Below are 18,174 nucleotides of genomic sequence, written 5' to 3'. Positions count from 1 at the left end.
AATTAAGCCATAGGTACTTTTGAAATGCCTACAAATAAAGGAATAATTTTTAATCTGTCATTCTGTCCGTCAATAAAGTTTGGTGCTCTTACTTATGTACATATGTATGTCTATACCATTAAAAAAAGTACTTACAAGCGTGTTACATCATAAACGCTTAAATATTGAGATAACATATACCTAAAGACTAAAGTACTCGAAATTAATTGGATTCCATGTTTCGGGATCAATGTAATCCTATTCTTGACCTTGGTACAATAAGCGTTAATTGTTTAGCTCGGCGTATTGACGGCATCGCTTCTATTATGGCGGCTTACGGTAACCTCACTCGCCCTGACCTCAGAGCAATTGCGGGAATTACAAGTACGTGTGAGTAAGGACGAGGATCATATGAGTAATGGATACTCTAGACTCTAGATACTTTATTAGGTAGAAAATATATGTTGTTGTACCAAAAGCTGCGATTTTTTTGAGTATGGATTTCAATTGGAATGAAATGGATTCGTTTAAAATTAGTTAATGAAAAATTACCTGTAGTGGTATGTAAGCTAATGAATGTGTGTATTTAAAAATGGTTTCTTATAGATAAATCACTTATATAATACATACTTGCAGATAGAGGTACAGATACCTACATTATATTAAGTAGATTAATCTTAATTACGAGTAAATATTATGTTATCGACTTTCTCACGTAACTGTTTGACGAAGAACTCGACGAGTATGAGCCTCTAGCATGGCTTGAAACTAGTCGAGTTCCTCGTCAAACAGTTACGTAAGTAAACCGATAACATAATAATCAATATAGTATGTATGTATCTCATTGCACTATTGGATTAAATAAAAAATGGAAAACTTTGGTCTGTGCAAATTTTGTAACACATTTATTTAAAAAAGTTAATTACACTATTACTGAGTATTACGTACATTTTTGCTTGCATAGAAAACAATTAGTAGCTAAAGTATTATACTCTTACACTTTACACTTTATAAAGCTGATAAATTACTATGATTGGTTTAAAAAGTGTTGAAAAAAACTAACAATTACTTCTAGCGATCCCTTTTAATAATTTTCTCGAAAATCTGAAGGGAGATGTGTCTAAAACTATAAACAAAATCACAGGTACTTTGTCTCAAAATCTTAATTGTTAATACTACATTAATTAAGATAGAAATTACGCTAATTATATTTAAGATTCCCTTAAGCGATCAGACGTGAATAGATAATATAAAAAGCTGTTTAGCTTACTGAAAATGTATTTCTAATGTAACACGCTGTTATATAAAATACAGCGAATTATACGATACGTTTCGAGTTCGACATATTTTTCAATAAAATAACTTTATGAAATAACACCATAAATTAATTATTATGTTATCAGCTTACTCGCGTAACTGTTTGACGAGGAACTCGACTAGTTTCAAGCCATACTACAAGGCTCATATTCATGAACAGCATTCGGCGACACGACGCAGCGAAAATTTCCAAGGCTACTGTTACGTGAGTAAGCCTATAACATAATAATTAATTTAGTATGTCTCGCTAAAGATTATAAATAATATAATAACACCATAAATATTAAAATATTGACAAAGATTGCTAATCAACAATATTTGTAATGGGTAGCTCTATGTCTTATTAATTTCTGAGTTATCTAATAAATCACTATATACTTAGTACCTAAATGGACCTATTGATGAATTAGTAGAAATATATACAGATATTATATTTATGTATATAATACATCTAATCTGCTGGCTTAACTACGCCACAGCTATGCGACGTCTTCGCCATTAAATACAGGGATTTATCAGAAGCAATGAGAATATTGTTATTATTATCAAAAGCCATAGCTCCAATCAAAGGGAGATTAGTTACTTTCTCAATCTTTGAGTGGATTATATTCTTTGAAAATATAACTTTGTAGATACCGTCTAGCCACCACGCGTACACTTCACCGTCCAAGTCAACAGCCAGACCTCTGAAAAAAGCGTTTTTAGAAAGACGATGCACCACCTTACCCTTACTAACAAACAAGCCTAAATTGCTTAAGAACACAATAACGTTAACAGTGTCCTTTTCCACCACCACAAACTTCTTCACAGTCCAATATTCTAGAATAGTCTTGAAGTAATCCCCCTGCTTAACAATGATCCCTTTGTCATCATACCGGACGAAGTAAACTTGGTTTTTGTAAAACACATTCGTTATTGTATCGCCGCGACTGCTGTATGACGCCATTTGGTTGTTGTTTGTATCCAACACGAATATACCATCGCTGCCTCCGAAGTAAATTTGTCCATTAGCCTGATCTATGTCAAACGTCCCCAGATTAAGGATCTGACTCCCAGTGATGATGCCATGGTAGCTAAGGTCCTCAAGTTTGACGAAGCCAGTTTTGTAATATTCTTCGTCTTCGAATACTGGTTCGAAACTGAAGTAAAGCATGTTTTTGGATCTAAGGAGGTCCATTTTGTTTATGACTACCTGTTTTCTGAAGGGAGCGTCGAGATCGAAGAGGTAGGACATGTTGTAACACGTTGTGTTCATTAGAAGGCACGAGGGACATGGTGGCTCCGTCTCGTTTACATCGGCGGCCGCGGTCACGGCCAGCAGGAATATGAAGATAATCATGGCGGAATCTGTAATAGAAAATACTGGATTAAAGTTTTTTTTTTTATGACACAAGCCCGCCTCACAACCTCCCTTGCCGCTGCAACTCCTGTAAGCCAGGATCTACAGTAGATACAACCATGAAAACAACGGAACACTGAAGTCCGGCGCGTCCGAAAGACATGAATAATTGTCTTGGATCCCGCAACGAAATAAATCAGAAGATATTATTATAGGAGAAGAATGAATTAAGGTCAGGAAAAGGTAGATACTAGATACGCGTATTTTTCCTAATAATAACTGCGTAACACCTACGCAATAGTACATATCTGTATTCTACACCCTATAATTCCTAGTTATATCATTAATCATATTATGTAAAAAGAAACGAGCTAATTATCTTACATCTAGACTTTACGCTGGTAGTTAGAATTTTAAAACAAAACTAAAGAATAACACTTTTTTAATGCTGAAATTGAAATTCAGACCGCCTCATAATACATTTTTAATCAATGTGTTATAGTTCCCACAGTTATTTGTAATAATTTAATATTTACCTATACATAAACCTAACTGATCCATGATAAACCTTATTTTTTTTAATTATTCATATCATTCACATCAACAGCCTATAAGTGGCTACTGCAGACCAAAAGTTTCCCGCACAGAAAAGATTTGAACATTAATCACCACGCGTTCAATGCGGGTGGCGATCTAAACTTATAATCAGAAATTCCTCACGATGTTTTCCTTAACCGTTAATCAGTGGCATTAAACCTCCAGCATGTATAATATTCAATCAACAACAAAATTAAAAATAATTCAGTAACACAACACGTCATATATTTTTTAGAAATAAATAACCATTCAGTTTCGACCACAACACAGAAACATCATGCCTACATTATGCTAACAAAGTAAACAAACTTCTGAATAGGTTACATTTAGTGCCAAAACGCCACTAAAGTTCCAACTACGTGACAAAACGTTGTTTATTTGTATTCGCGTTGACCTACATTTCAGAATTTATTTGCTTTAGATATTTGCACGGACGAAAATGCTAAAACACTGAAAAACTTCACTCTTCTATGTCACTTGACAGACTTAAAAAATCACTACAGACTTAAAACTTACAGAGAACTTTTATTACCGTAAACTAACTCCTCGTTTTTTACAGAACAAAGCACTACATAGAACGCGGGAAATCGCTAACATTTATACACTTTAAACTTCGTAACTAAAAACCAACACAAAATGTATTATACCTCTCTATTCCTCGTTCACCACAACTGATTCAAAAAATTGGAACAAATCGAACACACATCGACATCACTATATTTTTTTTAAAACGTTCACATCACATCGTTCGCATTTTAAAATAAAGTAACGAATGAAAAAAAAGTTGAGAGCAAATACGGGCCAAGGCTTGAATAGCGGAAAGCTTATGAACGAATCTAGGGCGCTTTGTAGTAAGATCGATAATGTCACGCGACGTATACTCATTAAATATTAAACGCTATCAGTGGAATTAGAAGTGCACTTAGCGCATTGAAAACTGTGTCACCGAATGGAACGGGGGATCGATTTATTGCGCCCTTTCTTCCTTTCTTTTTAGGACATTGTTTTAAGTGTATTATTTAGGAGTTCGACTGTAGAGGGTCGCTTTTACGTGACATTTCAACCGCAGAATCATACGTTTAGAATGATGGTGCTTTTCCACCAGAGATGTGCTATGCTACGTTGCTGTGGATGCGTTTGGATTCACATAGCTTAGCACTGGTGGAAACAGACTCAACTACGATATATTTTTTATATGGAAAGATGCGTGCTATGGATTTGTGCTATAGATATGTGCTATGGTTGGTGTTAACTGTTGAAACCCAATTTGTTTAAATTCATTTACATAAAATTTTCATGTACCTACTATTTTTAAATAATAAAGTAAAAGAACGTTCGAGGAGGCTGTGCGTGTGCGCGGGGCGCGGGACGCGAGGGGGTTACGGTCGTCAGTGTGATTGATGCAACGGGTCAGCGCATACATGTACAGCGTCCTCGTTCGCGACATTTCTAAGTTCTTTACGTGGTGGTTTTCTTCATTTACTCCCCTACATTCTGGTCATTCGAGCCGCATCTGCTGGACCTTATGTTTCATACTCCACGGAAACAGCGAGCTATGGTGAATACACGGAGCACAGCGAAAAAAACAAAGAACTTCATGGGGAAATGTCAAAGGGCCCTGAAGGCATGGAAACTGCTGTTGAAGAAGGTTCCAGGCTACCAAACACTACGAGTGACTGTGACGAACAAAGAAAGGACATAAAGTTACAACCACCCTCAATGTCAAAATCTCGGTCAAAGTCCACGTCGTCATCAGTGTTAGCTAGAAGAAAAAGACTGGAATTAGAAGCAGCAGAAGCTAAGGCAAAAATACAAATGGAAATAATCGATAAAAAGTTGGCGGCCGATTTGGCCGAGCTAGAAAACGAAGAATACAGTTCACAATCGGAAGGAAAAGAAGAAGAAGATTATACACAAGTTGCAGTGGAGAAGTGGCTGGACCGGAGTCATCGCGAACTGGAAGCCGAGGCTGCTCAGCCGCAGGATACTAATCTGGGCGACCATGACCTTCCGCTGCCGTCGCTGGCGCAGCAAGCAACAGCCCCAGGGGGCACTGATGGAACAGTTCACTTGCTGGCAAGCGCCCTCAAGGATCTGGCCGCCGCTACCACAGCTAGCGGATCGCATGCTCAAATGCTGAGCCGATTGAGTACACCTAAAGACTTACCTGGTTTTGGAGGTGACCCGTTGGATTGGCTGCAGTTCAAGCAGGCATACAAAAACTCAACTAAAGTGTGTAACTTCAGCAATCAGGAAAACTTATGGAGATTACGTAAATGTTTACATGGAGCCGCAAAGAATGCTGTAACAGCATTGTTAATTAGTGCTACGTCACCGGATGTGATAATGTCTACTCTGGAATTACAATTTGGAAATCCAGATATAATCATCTCTAAAATTATGTACGAGATTAGCAAACTTCAACCGATGACCCAGGAATATCACAGAGAAATAATAACGTTCTCTGTAAAAGTAAAAAACTATGTCGCTGCGGTGCTCGCTATTGGGCAAGATGAGTACCTGAAAGGAACAAATTTATTATCAATAATCCTGTCCAAACTACCTACAGTGCTTATCTCAAAATGGGCAGACTACAGTTACCCAATCATCAGCAGCGGAGACAAGCCAAAACTCATGATATTGTCCGAGTTTCTAAGCCAAGAAGCCATAAAAATATCAAAAACTTCAGTGAGCTTAATATACAATCCCAGTGACTATAAACGTAAACAAAGTGATTACAAAACTCAAACGGTGCTAGTGCAAAACTCTTCGGACAGTAACGTTGGTGACGATAAGTGCCGCTTCTGTAAAATAAATAAACATAAAATAATAGACTGTAAAAAGTTTAGAAAAGCGTTACGTAAGGACAGATGGCAGTACATAAAACGAAACGGTTTATGTTATAAGTGTCTGGTGTCGCGCCATAACCGTGACAGTTGTTCAGCACCCGTGTGTGACACGGACAATTGTGGACAACCACACCACCAGCTTCTTCACTACCCCAATGGGCGCGGTAACCAACAAAGCGAACCAACCGTTGCGGCAGCCCCCGGGGCGCCCGCCCCGGCCTCGGCGCCGCGGTCTACTGAGGCTGTTGCCTTCATTAACGAAGAGAGTTATAGTCAAGTGTTGCTAAAGACAGTACCTATAAAAATACACGGACCTAACGGAACAGTGAACACGGTGGCCCTACTAGATGATGGTTCGACTGTGACTATAGCTAGTGACGTACTTATGGTGAAGTTAGGTATACGCGGTCGTAAACAAACATTAAAAGTGCGTGGCGCATGGGACAGCAGCGAACTTATGTATGATAGTGAAATCGTGGACTTAAGCGTGTCAAACTGTGACGGTACGATGTTTACGTTGCAAGCACGTACTACGAAAGGACTAAACTTACCTACGCAATTTATCTCGCTTGATAAACTAAAGTGCGGTGACGCAATTAATAATATAAAACACAAATTATGCTATGGACAATGTAAACCAGAAATACTAATTGGCCAAGACAACTACGATTTGTTATTACCCCTGGAAGTCATCAAAGGCAAACCTACGGAACCATACCTAACCCGTACGCCGCTCGGTTGGTGTTTACACGGCCGCGCGTCCTTGAACGTGAACGTCAAATGTCGAAGCAAGCATTCAACTTTGTTTTTAACTGCAACCGATGAATCTCAAATAGAAAATGAATGCACAATGAACGACTTACATGAGGAAGTCCGGCGCTCTTTTTCAATAGAAGCTATGGGAGTAACAGGGAAACCTCGTCTAAACTCAGAAGATGAACGAGCAATAGCCCACCTCGAAAGAACTTCTATCCTAAAAGACGGCAGGTGGTACATCGGCCTGCCATGGAAGGATGAAAATTGTAAGATGCCAGAGTCATTCACCACTGCCTTGAACAGACTGAAAGGAGTTGAAAGAAAACTAAAGAAATGTGAACATTACGCCCAGAGATATAAAGAGAGAATAGACCATCTCCTACACAATGACTACGCTCGAGAGTTGACCGATACCCAAACCACGCCAAGGACCTGGTACCTTCCTCACTTCGGCGTAGACAACCCCAATAAGAACAAACTGAGGTTGGTTTTTGACGCCGCCGCTAAGAGTCATAACTTTTCATTGAACGATTATTTACTAACTGGACCTGACCTACTTATGTCTCTGTACGGAATTATGCTGAGATTCCGCGAGAACAGAGTGGCTGTGACGGGTGACATTCGCGACATGTTCCTAAGGATTAAAATACAAAGTGAGGACCAAAACGCACTGCGTTTCCTGTGGAGAGACTCCCCAGACGATCCTGTCAAGACTTATGCGATGACGTCATTAATCTTTGGTTCGAATTCGTCACCGTTCATTTCACAATTCATAAAAAACAAAAATGCTAAAAGATTCGAAACAAGTCACTCCGCAGCAGTAAATGCAATATATAAGCAACATTACATGGATGATTATATAGATAGCTTGGAAGACGAGTCAACAGCTGTTCGATTAACAAAAGAAATTACATACATTCATAAATGCGGAGGTTTTGAGATAAGAAACTGGAATAGTAACAGCGAGGTAGTGTTAGAAAACTTACCAAAAGAAGCCTTATGTTCTAATGCAGTAAGGTTCAAAGTCGGTCTGCAGGAAGCTGGAGAACGAACTCTTGGGTTAATCTGGTACCCGAAAGAAGATACGTTGGGATTCGATACCTCATTTAAACGAATTCCTGAAAACATAATAAGTGGCCTGAAACGTCCTACGAAAAGGGAAATGTTACGGTTAATTATGTCTGTATATGACGTCTACGGGTTCTTATCACCATTAATGATAAGAGCTAAAATAATATTACAACAAATGTGGAAAACTAGTCTGGGCTGGGATGACGAAATACTAGACGCCACATATGAAAAATGGTTACACTGGCTAAACCTTCTTAAAAAGGTTGGCGATATTCGATTACCTCGTTGTTATCACGCGAGCGTAGGTAAGAGCAAGACGGAGATAGTTGCACCGAACGCACCGGATAGCAAGTCATCGCGGGCGCCGTCGGCGCGCGCCTCCGCTACAAGATTAAGTTATACAAACCTACAGCTGCATATATTCAGTGATAGCTCGACATACGCTATGGCCGCCGTCGCGTATTGGCGCTGGCAAGATAATGATGGTCAAATTAGATTAGCGTTCATTTCGAGTAAGTGCAGAGTGGCACCGATAAAACATACGTCCGTACCACGATTAGAGCTTCAGGCGGCGCTCCTCGCCGCTCGACTTGCAGATACGATAACAAAAGAACATAGAAATATGTTACCACAAGGAAGGTACTTCTGGTGCGACTCGTCGACTGTTCTATACTGGATTAGAAACAATGCTCGAGATTATAAAGCGTTTGTGGCGCACCGGCTCGGCGAAATAGACGAATTGACACAAATAAAAGAATGGCATTTTATACCTACTAAAATGAATATAGCCGACATCGCCACGAGAGATTCCTGCGAATTGGATGTACTACAAAAAGAATGGTTGTATGGCCCCGAGTTCTTGTACGGGGGACAAGAGACATGGCCAACAGACATACAACAGCTGGAGGTCGGCACCGAAGACCTGGAACGGGTCTCTCTCGTCGTCACTGAACAGTACTCACCTGCTGTCCCGGAACCTGAAAGATTTTCATCCTGGCTGCGCCTCCTGAAAAGTACTTGTACTGTATTATTATTTATTGATAAATGCAAAAAACGTACCAGTGCAATCGATGGTGATATGATGAGAAGAGCCGAACGTCTGTTGATTATGCACTCCCAGCGACAGACATTCGCTGAAGACCTGGAAAACCTGAAACAGAAAAAACCATTAGATCGGAAAAGCAAGTTACTCACCTTAACTCCTGTGATTGACGAGTACGGGGTTTTACGCGTTGGAAGCCGCATCGAACAGGCGCCTGGAATATCACCTGAAACCAAATATCCAGTAATACTTGACGGGCGCAGCCACGTCGCCCAGTTGATAGTCAGACACCACCACGTGAAGGCCGCCCACGGAAATCAAGAAGTTGTTGTAAATAATGTGAAACAACATTACTGGATAATTCGTTTGAGACCTACGATTAAACATGTGACCTCAAAATGCATGTTTTGTAGAATAAAAAAAACTCTGCCGCAACCACCCAGAATGGGCAACTTACCTGAAGCCAGAATGGCTCATTTTCAACGTCCGTTCACCTTCTGTGGAGTGGACCTTTTTGGGCCTATGGAGGTGACAGTCCAGTACAGACGACGAGAAAAAAGATATGGCGTTCTATTCACCTGCATGACTATCAGAGCCATACATATCGAAGTAGTGTCGACACTCACCACTGATGCCTTCATTATGGCCTTACGACGCATGGCTGCGAGAAGAGGTTGGCCCCAACACATGTTCTCAGATAACGGGACTAACCTGAGAGGGGCAACAAACGAAATAAAGAAGTCGATTAGCGACCTAGACGAAGAGACCCTAAAGGGAGAAGCTGTAAAGTACGGCACGACATGGACCTTCTCCCCACCTGCAAGCCCACATTGGGGTGGGGCATGGGAACGCCTTATACGTTGCGTTAAAAACTCATTGAAGGTCGTACTGAAAGAACGAGCACCCCGCGACGAGGTCCTAAACACCTTGTTGGCAGAGGTAGAACACATGGTTAACAGTCGTCCGCTGACCCACGTAAGCGTTGAACCGCACTCCGATGAGTCACTGACCCCTAACCATTTTTTACTGGGAGCTTCATCTAACTTACCTACGATCGGCGCTTACGATGATTCCGACGCATATTTACGTAAACAATGGCGCATCTCCCAAAGACTCGCAGATTTGTTTTGGAAGCGTTGGGTGAGGGAGGTGCTGCCAGATATGCGACCTAGGACTAAATGGCATCTGGAACAAAGGCCCTTGCAAGTGGGTGACCTTGTGCTCATCGTCGATCCCGATTCTCCGCGTAATGTTTGGCCGCGCGGTCGAGTGCAGGCAGTAATGGCAGGGAGGGATGGCCGCATACGTGTGCTGGACATTAAAACCAAGACTGGTGTTTTGCGTCGGTCAGCCGCACGTATTGCTCGAATCCAGACGGAGGATGAGTGCTGACGCACTGGGGTGGGGAATGTTAACTGTTGAAACCCAATTTGTTTAAATTCATTTACATAAAATTTTCATGTACCTACTATTTTTAAATAATAAAGTAAAAGAACGTTCGAGGAGGCTGTGCGTGTGCGCGGGGCGCGGGACGCGAGGGGGTTACGGTCGTCAGTGTGATTGATGCAACGGGTCAGCGCATACATGTACAGCGTCCTCGTTCGCGACATTTCTAAGTTCTTTACGTGGTGGTTTTCTTCATTTACTCCCCTACAGTTGGCTTCCCTACTATCGACACATTGCATACTCGAGTTGCGCATCTTCCTCGCACAGCTACTTTGCGACGACGCATCTTCATAGCACATCTTACTCGCACCGTTACATAGCTTAGTATCAACGGAAACGGTCACATAATTTTACAGCTTAGCTTATTATATTCTCGTAGCGTAGCTACATCTCTGGTGGAAAATCACCATAATGGTTGGTTTTATTGTAACTCAACCAGCTTAGGTATTAATTGTTATTGTGTATGTTTTGAAATTGTATTAGTCTTTTTAATGAAAACTTCCGCATTTAATATGCATTTGTAACATTATATTGTGGCGCAATTTTATTATTATTATGTCATTGTTGTCATCAATTCTAAGTGCAACGCAGTTGAAAAAACTCCTTTATAGATCAAAGTCAAAGTCAAATCATTTATTCCAATTAAACTAAGTATTTAACTTAGGTACTTTTGAAACAGATACTATTAAAATTCTTATATGTATATACAGCTACGTAACAATACACTGCACATCACATGTATAAAAAGGCTCAACTAGCTATTACCAAAAACGATGAGAAGATATTATATTTATATGGGCATAATTTTGTAACTCGATCGTTCATTATTTGATTTATTTTTACCCTTGTTTTTATATATATATTTAATTATTGAATTAATGCGAAAATGATATTTAGTATAAGTGTATATATGTGATGAAACTACATAGTTGTATGCACATTATTATGAAAATACCCCACACAAGCATATTGTCTAACAATACTTGTGTTGATGTGTAGCCTGTATACCAGATTATGTTGCTTTGTGTACATATATGTAGTATTTTATGATCCTGTAGTACAAAGAGCATAAAATACACCTCAATCTACACCATTACAGGAAAAATAACCACATTAAGTATTACATTTACATTTTCTAGAATACAAAGTCGAGAGTTACTGCTTAATGCATCATCATTATCTATATACAAACCATTAAAGTGTTTCATTGTTGGATCAGCACAGATATTACGAAGTAAATCTTTAGTTGGACCGTTCTGGAACAATCTCAGTGTAACTTTGTTGATAATAGTTTTTCTTTTCTCCCTATGATTCATTTGTTTTGTTCACATCGCTTTGTTTATTTCTTTGCCGTTTGAGGCGAGATTTAAGGGAGGCTTTTTGTTGTGTTTTTTTATGTTAAATACTAGTATTTAGATACAGACTTAATGATTTACTTTTGAAAAAGTTTCGCCCTTTTTGTCTTGAGGCGTAGCTTCGGTACTAGAGTCGGGCAGTATACAAGAATAAGTTAATATACAAAAATGTCTAAATCTTACGTACGTACATATATGTATGATCGACAGCCCAGGGCAGTCTACTGCTGGACTATGGGCCTCCACTACACAAACGAGGCTTGCCATAATCTCCACATTTTACTTTTTAAGGGGGAGGAGTGGAGAATCATCCAATAACTTCTCCCGCCTTGGGCGAGGTGAAAGGTGAGAAAAGCAAGAATAGGAACGAGGTGATTTTTAGTCAGTAAGAGTCTGACACTCCCTCTTGCCTTGCTCAAGGCGAGATAATATTGGTTTCAGTAAACAACTATGAAATGCGGTTACAAAAATAATTTCAAACTCATTCTGCGTTGTAGATTCCAAGCAGAAAGGATATGCTCTTGTCCTGAACACAGTTCCGGTTTACGGAAGCAACAGCTTTGAAGATATTACATTATTTACGATATTATAATGTTCTATTTAAATATTTTAATCTTTGCTTCTTTAAATCTTACAGGAAAGTTGAAGAAAATTCGCCATTTATGAAGAGATTGGATTTCTGAGTCAATGTACGTAGTAAGTTTAATTTCTTGTATAGGTAGTAACTAGAAACTATGTATATTTTATTTTGTATGTTTTATCTTTCGTGAGACATTAAAAACATTAAAGTAGCATTCCGCGACACACGATGATTGTCGCGCAGCTACTGCTAGCTATTCATGAATATGAGTCTCTAGCATGGCTTGAAACTAGTCGAGTTCCTCGTCAAACAGTTATGTGAGTAAGCCGATAACATACTAATTAATTATTGTGTATTTTGTTTGTTACCGCTCCTCTTTTTAATGTTTTTATTGTTACCACTTCTCAGTACTTAAATTATATATGGTTACCTATTAAGCAAACATCACGTGTTTTTCTCTGAAGTAAGAGACAGAGGTTCTCATCATAGATAGACACAATGTAAACTCACTTTTCACTAGTTTTATTTTAAGACACATATATTTAATTGGGTCTCAACCTGTTATCATTTACCAGGCACAGTTTCAGGCTCCGCATTATACCTACCTGCCTGTACATATATGTACATGCGTAGTGAGACATTTTCGAAAAACTAAATAATCACCATTTTTACCAGCTGTATGCGCCATTATTCCCCGAACTTGTTTTATAACATTTTAACATATTTTCGGTAAAATAACTTTCTTTTATACGATCAATGTCCACCCTTTCGTAAAATTTAATAATAGCTATGTGTGAAATTATACTTTGTTGGTAAATATGGCTCACTTTTTTTTACGTTCGAAAACCGTGTCGATGAAAGCACATCGTCCAATGAGTTTTTATTGTTGATACGCCGTGAACCATAAAGTACGCACACTAGTATTTTTAAACCAAATTGTAATGGATTTTTGTGTGGATATAACTAGAGTTGGATTTTTGTAACTTATTGATACAACGTACCTATGACTTTACTTGTTTTTTAGGGCACACGTCTTTAATTTAAAAATTTTAAACTTTTTTAATAAGCTAAAACATTCTGGACCATATTGATGAAAATTATTATTGAAATGTGACAATATCTAACGTCATTAATATTTGACACTGCGATGATACATAGGATCCGACAGACGGCGCGCCGTCTGTCGGATCCTATGTAAAACATTCCAAAATCAACAACTACTAATAAATTAAAAATTAATTAAAAAAACATTGTCCAGCGAACAAAATTGTGAATCTAAACCATTCTCAGATCCCCTTGAACACACACAAAAAAATTCATCAAAATCGGTCCAGTCGTTTAAAAGAAGTTCAGTGACATACACACTTACAGAAGAATTATATATATAAAGATAGAGTTTATTAAACCAACGCTGTTTTTTTCTTCTTTAGTACACTATTGCAGTGCTTGTTTTTATTGGAAATTTAACCCTATGCTATTTATTGTATATACCTTATACTAAACGTTTACTGAAAATCGCCATATATTATGTACTTATGGAAATCATGACCAATTGTCCAAATCAAATCAAACCTACTCTCGACAGTCGCACTTGTAACCACTTTACCATCGGAAAATAGCTTTTTTGGTTTATAATTCATTATAGAGGATGTTTTATATTGATTCATAATATTAAAGAGTCATACTCCTTGGACCTACATAAGAATTGATTTATAAATCTCATAAATGTATTTATAAATCCTATGTATTTACTGAAAATATGAGGTTAAAATAAATATATTTTGAAACCTTTTCAAAGTAAGTAATTTTTTTCTAATCATGAAATAAACAACAAATAATTCTCACCTTTATCATTAAAGCGTAAAAATCCAAAATCGAGTGCACATTTTTCACATAGGTTGGCCGTAAAAGAAACAAATGAAATACTAGACAAAAGCAAACGCGTGCTCTCAATCCAATCGGGAGCCACAATGTGTATCGTTTCAAACTGTTACCTTTTTAAATACCAAATTACCACATACGTTACCACCAAAAAGTTAAGTAAACAGAAGGTAAACTTCAAACTAGTTTCACGCGAAAGTAGCCTTTATGACATTTTCCAAAATGTTTTGGAAAATATAGTAACTATTTTTAAACATATTGTAGTGTACGTGCGTTGAAAACCTAAAGTAATTCTAGACTAGACCATATCTAGTTGTTCCTGCCTACACATTTTGTTAAATTAGGTCTAGTAAAGTGACCTAGTAAAATAAAATCTGGTATCTACGACTCTACTGTCGTAAGTTTTAATTGATATTTCTCATATTTTTTAATAACAACCTTATCTAAAATACAAACAAAAATCACGAATTTCTAAAGTCTAATCAAAATAAATTATTAAAAGAAAATTAATGAACCTTCTTATTTCTCTGCATTACGCACAATTAGCGTCATACACACGATACAATAACGTTGCATGATATGGGATTTTACACTAATAACGCTTTATGAATTGTTTTCAGTCGGATTAATTACTGCAATGACCGAAAATAGAATTTGATTGGTTCCATAGCTTCGAATTAAAACGACTTCTCCTCTTCGTAGGTCAATTCTGTTTTAAGATAAAATGATTAAAATGTAAACAATAAAATGTCTGAAGGTTTATTTAAGGTTATTTTGTTCTATATCTGTCTGTTAGGCTATATCCAGGCGCTCTTTGCAAGTTTAAGTCTTCTATTCTTTTTCTTATAGAAGAAAAAGATATCAATGATATATCTTTTTATATGATATCTTTTTCTATTAGGTATGATATTTTTATTCAAGTTTTTTTTTTCTAAATCTCGACCACCAAGCAACACTACCTACTAATGGTGAAATTATATGTTATTTTTAACTAAAAAAGTTTTTAATAATGTTAAGGCCTGCGGCGAACGTCTATTCCAAGCTCTATGACGCACATAACATGCCTAGTCCAGTTGCTTTTATACGAAATTCTTATTTATATAACTGAAAACAATTATTTTTATTGTTTACTCCGTTTTAAAATGAACCCCATATCATTACATAACATCCTATAAACCTAGAACTATTTCTCTACCTCGGGTACCCTTTTTTTTGAGGGGGGAAAATCATCCAATGACTTCTCCCGCCTTGGGCGAGGCGAGAGGTAGTGTCAGACTCTTACTGACTAAAAACCGTTCTTACACCTGCTTTTCGAACCGAAGCCCCGGTAAACCCGCTAGGTAGTCCGCAGCTCACTTCAGATACCCTACAGACGGACAGAGGAGAACCTATGATAAATAATACTCACCAATTACCTACGCTACACAAGGGAGTATTATCGTTGTTCATAGTCACAGCATTCCATAAGTAGATACCATGGCTTCTGTCCACCACATACATACCCCTCGGACGCACTGCATGGCCACAGATAATAGAATGACACGGTATCTGCACAAGCTAGGTAAACAAAGCCCTTGGCTGGTCAGAGTCAGATCGGCATTAATTATCGCGTGGGTCAACGTAATTTATCGTAGCACTGTCAGCATTTTGAATAGACCGCAATCATACACCAATTAGCATAGAATTTTGGTGTGGTTGTGTTGTAAATGGGTACACTATCCAAATTTAAGTCTTATTTCAAACTCAGTTAGGACTACTAATGTTACGAATTATACCTACAAATAATGATAGGGCTGATGCCTGATCAGGAGCTGCGGACTACCTAGTGGGTTTAACGGGGCTCTGGTTCGAAAACCAGGAGTAGGAACGGGGTGGTTCTTAGTCAGTAAGAGTCTGACACTCCTCCTCGCCTCGCGAGAGAAGTAATTAGATGATTTCCCCCCCTCGAAAAAAACTCCTGCGTGGTAATTAACTTACTGAATAATCCAGTAATCACACCTTTGACCATTAAGACAACAAAACTGAGCAAGTAATTGACTATCAATTAGGAAAATTAAAAAATCTTCATAATTTGCCCATTTCAGACACGACACTGAAGCTTTCACCAAATTATGATACCACAAACCTCTCTTAACAACAATGTAAAAGCATTTTAATAGAAAATAAAACAGGCTGCTCCCTAAAAATGACGCCCTAAAACAACGGAATTGTTCTTAATATTCTAATTGTAGAACACGACCATAACACACAGAAACACTTAGTGAATTGGCGAAAAGCAAATACAATTATATTAAATTAAACACGGTTTTAATCTCAATATCTTGTTTGAAGAAAACACGCGCCTAATGAATTCCACGCGGTTGCCTGCGGTTGCTAAATACGCGAAGAATTTACTTATTTCGACTAAAACCTTAGTAATTGCTTCGGTTTAGTGGTTGAAAGTGACGTCATGGAACATGAGGCTTGAGACCACAGCATTCTTGTTATTTCTATATTCAACCCTATTTAAATATACCTAGGTACATATTTCAAACACCATTTGTCAAGAAATGCATAGATTGTAAACGATTCAAATAAGAGAAATCAAAGGCTGTTGATGCCCAAAGCTGCGGACTACCAAACGGGTTTACCGAGGCTCCAGCTCAAAAAGCAGGAATAGAAACGGGGTAGTTTTTAGTCAGTAAGAGTCTGACACTCCCTCTCGCCTCGCCCAAGGCAGGAAAAAGTAATTGGACGATTTTCCCCCCTTAAAAAAACTACTGAAAAAAGTAAAACTTTTTTAAAGCATCGATTCGTTGTCTACATACCTGCTACTACAAATAAACTTATTTCTGTAAGTTTTACATAAAATGAAGTTCTATTCTAATCCATGTCAAGTAAACCGCATTTCTTATGGCCCAACCGCTACCATGCCCTCTGGTAGGCCATTTAAGAACCTTTGATGTGCGACCCAGATCCAAGATTTTTGCATTTTTCATCGCGCATCACAGCTTTATGAAGCATCACCATGTAAGTAGAGACTCTTTGACTGGTTTCATTTTACGCTGATAACGATTTCACTGGAGGCACGCTTATTTTTCTTCCTCTTTGCTTCGTATCTAACATTTTACTTGAATTGGAACTTGACACGGGATATTTACCATGTTTTTAAATTTTTATGAATTTCCGATATTTCGGCACTGTTGCAAGCGCCATGATCACGGATAAACTGAAAAACATGGTAAATATCCCGTATCAAGTTCCAATTCTAGTGTTAGTGACCATGTCAGTTTAAAAACTTATAACATTTTACTTATTTTTTTTTTATGGTATATGCCGCCTAAGGACACCAGAAACACCAGAGGCATTACAAATGCGTTGTCCGCCTTTTGGGGTTAGGAATTTAGAGGTTCTTGAGGAATCGGGGATTGGGAAGATTGGGACAGGGTAAATTGGACCTCCGGTAATCTCACTCACACAACGAAACACAAGGCAAGCGTTGTTTCACGTCAGTTTTCTGCGAGGCCGTGGTGCCTCCATGGTCACTCCAGTCGAACCGGTCCATTCATGCCTAAGCAAGACTCTCCCTGAAATACCCATTCAGCGAATCCGAGCCTTCTACGTACCTATATCATCAGTGTCACTAGTACCTTTATTTTTTTGCATCAATATCAAAATTGATATCTAGTCTTCAACTCTAACATCCTCATTTCACGAAAATCATTGTCCAAATGATCAAAGAACAGGTATAACGCCTTTTTATTATTATTGCATACCACGTCCCATAACCCAAGCGAGATATATTACCAAAGACATCCGCCATATTACTTTTGGCGATCATCAAACCCAAGTATTTGAACAAAACCTTTACCTGGTCCATGTGAGGTTGCTCACGTACACGTACAAATAAGTTGGGCCCAAAAGTTACGGCGTACGTTACTTAGATTAAATAACTTGGATACTAAAGGAGGCAATATCTGTCC

General features: G+C 38.3%; 1 protein-coding gene across 2 annotated transcripts; it reads right to left on the bottom strand.

The window, feature by feature from the left end:
• Positions 1-856: 856 nt before the first annotated feature.
• On the bottom strand, positions 857-14,339 carry LOC118271320 (uncharacterized). Of its 2 annotated transcripts, none has more exons than XM_035587377.2 (2): positions 14,177-14,339; positions 857-2,643 (listed from the first exon to the last, which is right to left on the bottom strand). In XM_035587377.2, the coding sequence occupies exon 2, from the start codon at positions 2,633-2,635 to the stop codon at positions 1,748-1,750; it is 888 nt and encodes a 295-aa protein (XP_035443270.2). In that variant the 5' UTR covers positions 2,636-2,643; positions 14,177-14,339; the 3' UTR covers positions 857-1,747. The 2 variants fall into 2 exon arrangements, with proteins under 2 accessions (XP_035443270.2, XP_050551773.1); XM_050695816.1 differs by lacking the exon at positions 14,177-14,339 and adding an exon at positions 3,880-4,035.
• Between the last annotated feature and the right edge of the window lie 3,835 nt (positions 14,340-18,174).

Source organism: Spodoptera frugiperda, chromosome 9 (genome assembly GCF_023101765.2).
Source record: "Spodoptera frugiperda isolate SF20-4 chromosome 9, AGI-APGP_CSIRO_Sfru_2.0, whole genome shotgun sequence".
Taxonomy (NCBI): domain Eukaryota; kingdom Metazoa; phylum Arthropoda; class Insecta; order Lepidoptera; family Noctuidae; genus Spodoptera; species Spodoptera frugiperda.
The sequence above is the reverse complement of the archived record's forward strand: the minus strand, read 5'-3'. Positions and strand labels throughout refer to the sequence as shown.